At 33.5% G+C, this 9,219-nt stretch overlaps 1 protein-coding gene across 1 annotated transcript; it reads right to left on the minus strand.

Moving 5' to 3' along the window:
- Positions 1 to 655: 655 nt before the first annotated feature.
- LOC137828947 (NADH dehydrogenase [ubiquinone] 1 alpha subcomplex subunit 9, mitochondrial) lies at positions 656 to 8,594 on the minus strand. The gene is made up of 12 exons (XM_068635716.1): positions 8,309 to 8,594; positions 8,132 to 8,228; positions 6,786 to 6,850; positions 6,534 to 6,619; positions 6,278 to 6,362; positions 6,092 to 6,162; positions 5,147 to 5,278; positions 3,480 to 3,595; positions 3,223 to 3,346; positions 1,391 to 1,459; positions 1,077 to 1,197; positions 656 to 968 (listed from the first exon to the last, which is right to left on the minus strand). The coding sequence occupies exons 1-12, from the start codon at positions 8,391 to 8,393 to the stop codon at positions 835 to 837; spliced, it is 1,185 nt and encodes a 394-aa protein (XP_068491817.1). The 5' UTR covers positions 8,394 to 8,594; the 3' UTR covers positions 656 to 834.
- Between the last annotated feature and the right edge of the window lie 625 nt (positions 8,595 to 9,219).

Consider the following 9,219-nt stretch of genomic DNA (forward strand, 5'->3'; position numbering starts at 1 on the left):
AAGTGGCAAATAAAAAAGAAATTAACAGACGATTGTGTTACTTCATCCAAAAAATACAAGTATTTATCGCATAGGCATGAGTAAAGAAAATGTTTGTTTCTTTATTATTTACCTTATTATACTTAAAAAAATGAGATAAAATAAATTAAGGCTTTTCCTTACGAAAAATAAAAGATATCAAGATTATTTAAATAACAATTAAAAACCTATAAATAATTTTTTTTGTCTTCAAATGTCAAACTAATTTTCTAAATTAAACAAGATTTAACAAAAATTAAAAACAGACCCTTCAACCAACCGTACAGCAAGATACAAGTGCCACTAACCGCATAGCAAAATACAAGTGCGGATCCATCACAACAGAATCAAAGATGGTAGAGGTTTCTTCTTTTATATAATATTGTGTTCCATTAGCTACAGAACAAGGTTGGTTCATTATTCCAACTTATCACGTTGTTTTGGTTCCTTTGAAATGTACAATTTGTTTTCTTTTTGTTTTTCTCTGGACGGTCGAAGACAAGGTCAAGGGGAGATTTTTGAAGTTATAACCTGCCCACAACTAAAAGAGTGCATAAAAGAAAACACATTAGAAATGAGATTTTTTTTTTATATGGTATAAAAACATGAATCTGAATTTGATCCTACGGAGTTTAAGTTTGGGAATCAACAAGTATCTGGATTTTATTATCATAGTCAAACATGATCACGTATTCTACAGATTAGGAAAGAAAGATACAGAAGCCTTTCAGATCTTCTTAAATAGTGAAATGAAATGGTGAAAGTACAGGCAAGGCAGAAAAATGATTCAGGATCAAAACCCAAAGAATCTTATGGTCAAGCATCTGGACTGATTCTTTCACTTATGGTAGAACCAAATTGTGGGCCTCCTTTCCTATATGAGATAAGAAACTCAATAGGGTATCCCTTGAGCTTATGAGGAACAATTCCAAGATCATTGAAAGTCAAAGCTGCAAATTTCATCAAACAAAAAATGTGGGATAAGCAATATAAGAGACAATTCTATAATGTCTTGGGAACCAAAAAAACAGACCTCGTGATTGAATTAAGGAACTTACCATTTTCTGAAACAATGGTATCTGTAGTCAAAGCCTGGATCTTATCCAGATTGAATATGTCAGGATTAGGTAGCGGAAAGGGGACCTTGTTTAGTAATATTTCTCTTGGTGTTGCCAACGCCTGAAATCAATCATTTGATATGTAATCATTTCACGACACCAAAATGCGTCAACACAAACTCTCCATAGTAAACTAAGTATTCCTCTTATACCACATAAATACACAGCAAATTAACACAAATCTATGTAAGATTGAAGTTATAGATTTTAAAGTGTAACACTTTGAACAATTCTTATGAAGGGGATTAACACACCTTTGCAATGGGAAAAGGCACCTTCACGTAACGAGGCCATTCTCGGATCGTTTCATACATGAGCTCTGCCTGCAATTAGCACAGATTCAACATCATTCAACAATTTCTTCTTCCAACTCCCCCCCACCCACAACAAATAAGCCCCTTCTATTTTTACAAATGAAATATAAATATTAGCAACAAATATAAGTAGTGAATCTTGTTTTAATAAATTTGCGTCACTTTTTCTTTTAGTCCTCTAAATTAAAATTGTTTTTTTAAGTTCCTCAATTTCAGAAAAAGGCTCTTTTTCGCTCCTCAAATTTGGGTTGCTTTATCTTTTAGACCTCCAAATCAAAGATTGGTTTTTCAGTCCCTGAATTTCAGAAAATGTTTTTCGTTCCTCAACACTGATGAGGTTACACTCGTTACAATGACATGTGACTGAAATAATAATGTAAAAATTCAATTTTTAATTTTTTGGCTAAAATATCTTTTTTATCCCTTGAATTAAGGTTAAATTTTCTTAACCCCCCAAATTTAAAATAATTTCTTTAGTCCCTCAAATTTAAAATTGATTTTTTTTAATCCCTCAAATATAAAATTGACTGTTTAGTCACTCAAATTGAAACAAAAAATTATTTAACATCTATAATTCAAAAACTAAATGTACAACTTTTGTTTCATTTGACTCCTTTGCCAAAAAAAAAAGTTAAGGGATGGAAGATTAAACAAAAACTTACCCATAACATGTATGTCAACCATCTTGTTTTGTATGAATAGGTTTAAGTGACGAACTATATGTTTTCTATCAATTTTAGAGATATGTTTTACAACAATTTAAATTTCAAAAATTTAAATAATCGGATCATGCTTTAAGATGAATTTGTTTATGATTTTAAACCCACAAAATCTATTGAGGCAAAAGGAAACATTGTATTCACGCATTCTAGCCATATCATAAATACTACACTTTAATCTCAGTAAAAAATTGTCAAAACTCCATTCATGACAATCTGATAAAGAACAAGGTAGAAAATAAGGGAATGGTTGTGGTCCTAGTAGAAAAAAGAAGTCCCTATCATAAGAAGAGGCGAAAAAAATAGGAGGGAAGATACTTCCAAACACAGTTAAAATCGTCTTTCTCAAAGTAAACAGTGTTAATTACGTCAACAAATTTTCAACATCGTCAACTTTGAAAACTAAAATGATTTTTTTAATCCAAATTAAAGACTTCAACTCCATTAAAAATTGGGGAATGATTTTTTTTTTTTAATTTGAGGGAGTTAAAAAGAGAAAAAAAGATATTTCAAAGAAGGTTAAAATTGTCTACACTCGTGATAAGATATGTCAGCAAATATTCGACGTCAACTTTGAAAATCAAAATGAACTTTTACCAAATTAGAAAACTTAAAAACTCACTTTAAATTTGGGGATTATTTTTTTTTAAATTCAGAGAACTAAAAATATATTTTCAAAGTTGAGGGACTTGTAATATCAATTTTACATTTGAGGGACTATGAAATCACTTTTAAATTTGGGAGACTAAAATAAAACTTGATCAAAATTTTAGGGACTACAAAAAATTTTAGTTAAAATTTAAAAAGTGATTTTTCATGTTATTACTCTAGTGACATAGGTCATTATTGACGTTGATGATGTCACTAGCCACATTAGCAATGAGTAACACGTTAGTGAGGAGAAACAAAAAAAAAAACATTTTGAGATTTGAGGACTAAAACAAGCACATTTTTAATTTGGAGCACTAAGAAAAAATAAGCATATTTTGAAGGACTAAGATATTTAAGCCAAATATGAAATATAAAATAACAAGAGCTAAAGTAAGAGAATACCAAGTCATGCACAGTAAAGATATCTGGACCACCCAATTCATAAGTCTTTCCCATGCTAGTGCCATCATCCTTCAAGACTGTAGTAAGTGCAGCAGCAACATCAACCACATAAACAGGTTGGATCCTGCAATAATTGCATTTCAGATGAAAAAAATTAAAAACAAATTCAACACTGGAAGAACCACTAACAAAACAATTTTGCACTTTGGTAAAAAAGATTGAAGTTCCAAGTGATTGTTTGATAGGTTTATACATACTTTGTGCTTCCATTTCCAAACAATGGAATAAAGCTATACTTTTTCGCAAAATGAGCCCATGGATTCAATATCCGATCCTCTGTACCAATCATAACAGCAGGTTTCAAGATTGTGGCCTGTAGGGGTTAACAATAGAATTCTGATATTAATGCTCTTGCAACGTGGTAAAGCATGAAAATGCACCCATATACAACAATCAGTGCAAAATAACCACATTTCATCTTATAAAGTCAAATGTTTTTCAGTTTGTCATTTACATGAAAACTAACATGTACTTCTAACTGGGTAGGGGCTTACATGGGTTGCACCCAACCTGCGAAGCTGCCCAACCCAATTTACATTTTAGTGGGTTAGGTTGGTCATTGTGTTGGGTTTTATTTGGTACAAAAAAAAAATATAATTGGATTGGGTAACGGCTTCATGAATTTCAAATCCAATGAACCCAACAACACAATACATATATTATTAAATATAATAGTTGACTAATAATTTTATATTTTATCATATGAATATTATTTATATAAGTATTATAAGTTTATAACTATTGTTGGTACCTTATAATTAGTAAGAAATATTGGAAATATTTATTGAGTTTTTTTTCCTTAATAAATGATTTTTTTTTTTAAATTACTCAACCCAGCAACCTAACCCAATTAAATTTAATTGGATTGGGTTAAAAAGTATACTAAACTTGACCCATATCGGCTTACTTACACTCCTATAATTTGTTATCATGGATACACTCCATCAGTACTTACACTGGATGTTAAGAGAGAAATGAAGGGTATAATTATTTTAATTTTACTGGTTTAACAATTTGGCCAGTGGGGGAAATAAAAAAGCAGAAGTCCCTACCCGCCTATCTGTCAGAACTTATAGTATGTACGATCAGAGGAAAATGAATGAAAGAGTTGTTTTAGTTTTATTGGTTCAACAATTTGGAAGGTAGGGGAAATAAATTCCCTAAAATCCCTCCCCTCCTGTATTTGTACCCCTCTGGTAAAACTGAGGGATTGGAGGGGGGAAGTGGTTCATGATTTTTGGCCTTTGCAGACTAATTGTCCCAAAAATTCATTCCAACCCTCATCTCTACCATTACTAATTATAAGTGTACAATATATTAACCTTTTCCCTTTGTGAGTGTAAACCAAACAAGGTATACTTTCCCTCTCCTTTGTTAACTTCCATCCTTCCCCTCCCCTCCTTTGAACAAAATGCAATGCTAAACAGGATAAAATAACTTTCTCACCAAATTTGGACAAGCAGCAATGTAACGATATCCAACAATCCTTTTACTTAATACTTGGGAAACTAATGCACTAGGGTGCTTAAAAAAATATATTGTATCGCATCTTTGACTTCCATCATTCAGGATAGCTTTTTTTCCATTCTTTGAAGAAAACCAATTATCTCCATCCACAAGCCTATTCAAACAAGAATATGGCCTTTCGAAAATGAATTTTCTCATGTTTAATATATCATGTGAAAATCGAGGCTACTACCCTATTTACAAGGCCATGTGAAAATTCAACATGAGAGGATTCATTCCCTAGACTTTCTTGGTTAACTTCAAATGGAAATCTCTGGAGCAAAAAGTTGCTGCTCTTACATATATGATAAAGGAACTAGAAATAAATTAGTCCAGACAACGAAAAAATTAACTGTACCTCAGGTAATTCCCTTAAAACAACTTCCTCAGCAGCGGCTTTAGCTCTAAGCATCCTGGATGGAGATGAAGGAGATGCGCCTAAACAAGAAACTTGGATAAATCTCAAGATACCACCATGCTCTTTGGAAATCTACAACTCACAGATCAACTATACAATTAATAAACTTAAAACACCGGGTTAAGTTAAGATAGGAAACCACAAACTTTAAAATAATACAAATAGAAATATTAAACTAATCCAAGCCTTGCAAGGCTCATATATAAGTTCACTTTATATGGACTAAATATCACAATTTTCTTATGCCTCAGAATCAAGACTCAAATCAAATCCCTTAGAAATAGTTCATACAGCTTGCAACAAGCTCCTGAGCCAACATATACCACTTAATTAATTTCCACAGGCAAGGTCTCATTACTCAACCTATCACACTGCATACCAAAAAATTTTAAATCCATTGAAAAATTGTTTTGGAAGACTTTCTATTACATAATTAAAATTTCATAACAGATTCCAGTATCATGATATAAGGTAATGTTTAAAGAGAACAAGCGAACACTGATCCAATATATCCCTCTAAATCTACACAACTGCAGCACCACGATTTTGGGGAGGGGGTAGACAGACCAACTGGACTGATTACAAAATGAGACTCAATATGCAGTTTGAGACACTACCGCACAGAACAATCACATATCCCACATTACTAGTTGACCAGAATCCATAATAAAAAATAAATACTTATAAAACTCTCATGCTAAACTTGACATTTTGACTTTCTCTTGCTCTTTTCTGTCAAAAGTTCATGAACATCTTAAATTTTACACTTAATGTATTAATAGACAACATAAGGATACAACTAATCCATAGTAAGCTCATGATAACTTCAAATGTTAGCGTAGTGATATAGGATGACAAGCTGACAGCAAATGTAAAATAACATACCTTCGCAAGGTTCTCAGCCATGTGATAGTTCACCTCTTCAAAGCTGTAGTTTCTTGTCTCATAATCCCTTCCTGCCAGCAACAAAATCAGGTAGAATGAGTATGTGATTAAAAGATAAAAAATCATATATAATAGAACAATATATTGGAACATTCAATGAGAAAAATTACAAAACGAGACATATACCAATAAGATTGATAACAACGTTGGCCTTGGCCATCACTGCTTTTACAGAACTTTCATCCCTTGGATTGTATTTCATGGGTACAATCTGGTATATTAATCACTTGAAGGTTAGCACGAATAGCAGAAGGAAATATTCCGCACAAATAGCAGAAGGAAATAATCCACACAAATAGCAGTATTAACTTTTCCATTCCAACCAAAAAGAATGAGAAGGAAAAGGAGAACTCTACATGTATAAAAACATTATCTTAACTACCTGTCCCAAATCCCCCATCAATTTGAGATGACGGGGACAATCTTCAGAGCCTCGGAAAGGAACTAGGACCTGAGATCCCATTTTAGCTGGATGAGGGGAATGATATCACCAAAAAATCAACACAATGGGAGAAAAAATGTATAAGCCATAACAAAATTCTTTCCACAATATTTATTTAAAGAAAAAATAAAAAATGAGCAACATTCTGACAAATTTTCCTAAAGAAAATGTAAATCCTAGAAAAGTACATACCAAGTTGTTGGACAACATAACGACCTAAGAATCCAGTCGCCCCAAATACTGTAGCAATAATGCCACTGAAAAAATAATTGCTTTCAAGTATTATTTAAATAAAAAATGCAAAGCTAAAAAACAGAATTCAAGTAGTAAGTAAATCAGGCAGGGAAGATCAAAGTCAAAAAACAAATATCAAAAGAAGATTTTAACTCTCTGAAAGATATACCTGATCCTTCAAGATCAAATAACAATAGTTCATACAGTATGACTCTTTCAAAATTAAATCCCTCTATACCCAATCAGAATGACCAAAATTAACAGAGAGAATCAGCCTTTAGAAGAATAACTAAAACTAGCCTTAAAACTGCAGACCCACAGTAAAAATAGCTCAATACACAACAAACATCCATGACATGACTTCCATGAGGATACAAGAATATATGCCCTAGGCCATGCCAAATAATAAATAAGTGATAATACAATAGATTATATACAGTGTCTGGTCCTTTTTAAACATGCAAAATCAAGCTACAGTTACAGTTGAATTGTATCACACCATTCTTACAATGTTATCTTGAAAACCAGTTCTTCACTCCATCCTAAGTAGTAACTTCATTTCTTGAAAAGTGAAAACTCAAATAAATTTTCTATAGAACAGGAACTTAATCCATTTAGGAAAATTAATATGACCTCCCTTTGATACATAACATAAATCCAGAGCTGAAAAGATCAGCTATAGTAAGTGTCTAAGTGAAGCAACATCTCCAGAGCTGAAAAGATCAGTTATAGTAAGTGTCTAAGTGAAGCAACATCAGCTAAAAATTAACAGCTAATGGAGAAAATATAAGTTCTTAGTCCCGCTCCCACTCCAGACTACAGCTTTAGTTTTACATTTTTGCTAGTGCAAGTCCTGCACGATCAAATCTAATCCCATAAATCAAGTCTGCGACATTGAACCCACAACCTAGAGACTACTGCTCCTATTCTAATATCTGATTAAGTGAACGAGAATATTCGATACCATTCATATAGCTATCCAGGAGCTGAAACAATAAATCAAGTAATCGTTTAGATCCCCACCAACCGAGACTTGTGTTCCAACGGTAGCAGATTCCCGTACCAAAGACCCACATTTCAGTTGTAAGCTCAGACCTCATCCAAAACAACCTAAACGCGCTTCGTTTTCCTTCAACTTTTCCCCCTATTAATTAATCTTTTCCTTCAAAATGTAGGTCCACAACCAAAAATACGAAAAACCATTTAACCTCATCACGGAAACAGTAAAATTAAAAACCTATAACAATTGCAATAGTCTTAATTTTCGACACGAAGGGGAAGAATGAAGAGGGAATGAGGCAAACCTGACAGACGATCGTCCACCAGTGCCCTTGCGAACGAGGTGACCCACGCCCTTGTTGGCGATGGTAGAAACAAAACGCTCATGATCCGCTACATAATCTGAAACAACAATTATGATTACATGAAAACGGAGGTGAGTTAGAGCGAGAAGCGAAGATTATTGGATAATTGAAGATTACGGTGATCGGAAATTGGATAGATAGCTCTCAAAGACGTCGACGATTTCAGCGATTGGTGCCCTAAGCGCCTCGCAATGGTCTGCATCTTACCGTGCTCACACTCGTACACAACGCAGGAGAAGAAACACTGATACAATTGGTACTGTGAAGGGGGCAAGCCAACGTTGCGATCTCCATCGCGCCTAATTTGGGCTCCATGTTATACTGAGCCCAAACCCATGCTTCTTCAATGCCATTGGGCTTTAACTGTGAAGCCCCTTCTATTGCCAAATTCTTTCTACACCTCTATACGTTTCTTCCTGCACTCCTATACTTTGAAAAAAAAAATATCCTTTAACATATTTTATTGAAGTTTTCTTTAAAATCACATAATATAGAATTAAGAGACTTCCCAAATTATGGAATTTAAAAGTTAAAATTTGTTATTTTTTGTATTTCAAAATATAAATTTGTATTAAGGATTGTAGAATATTGTTCTCGCCGATTGACTTGCTCGCCTGTTGACTCTTTTGAAATCTGTTCTATCTCTTGTTGCTCTTGAACGTAGCTTCATTGAAGTAGAGGGGGTCCTACCTGTTGATTGCACTCCGACGATCAAGTCAGTAAAGGGCTTAAAAATCAATAAGTATTCAGTTTCGGTTTTAGAAAAAGTGTACCTTTACTTGGGGTTTTAAGCCTCTTTTATAGCTTACCTCTTGTAACAACTTTCTCTCACGAGAATCTAATCTCAATTGAAAGCATACTCAACAGGAGAAACACGTTCAGCGGCGCCTTCCCTCAAGGTGCTACAACAAAATGAAATATCGTCTCCAAATAGTGCATAAAATAATAACAAATATAATCATCTGCCAACAGGGCACCAACTCTTGTGCCAACATCAGGGGAACATTCTGCTTACATGGGCACCCTAC

Source organism: Phaseolus vulgaris, chromosome 7, assembly GCF_000499845.2.
Source record: "Phaseolus vulgaris cultivar G19833 chromosome 7, P. vulgaris v2.0, whole genome shotgun sequence".
Classification (NCBI taxonomy): domain Eukaryota; kingdom Viridiplantae; phylum Streptophyta; class Magnoliopsida; order Fabales; family Fabaceae; genus Phaseolus; species Phaseolus vulgaris.

Excerpts from the sequence above, each read along its gene's own strand:
- LOC137828947 (XM_068635716.1), bottom strand. The coding sequence starts at position 8,393 with ATGCAGACCATTGCGAGGCGCTTAGGGCACCAATCGCTGAAATCGTCG. Across the intron at positions 8,229-8,308 it reads CTATCCAATTTCCGATCACC|ATTATGTAGCGGATCATGAG; the intron begins GTAATCTTCAAT and ends TTGTTGTTTCAG. Across the intron at positions 969-1,076 it reads TACCATTGTTTCAGAAAATG|CTTTGACTTTCAATGATCTT; the intron begins GTAAGTTCCTTA and ends TGAAATTTGCAG.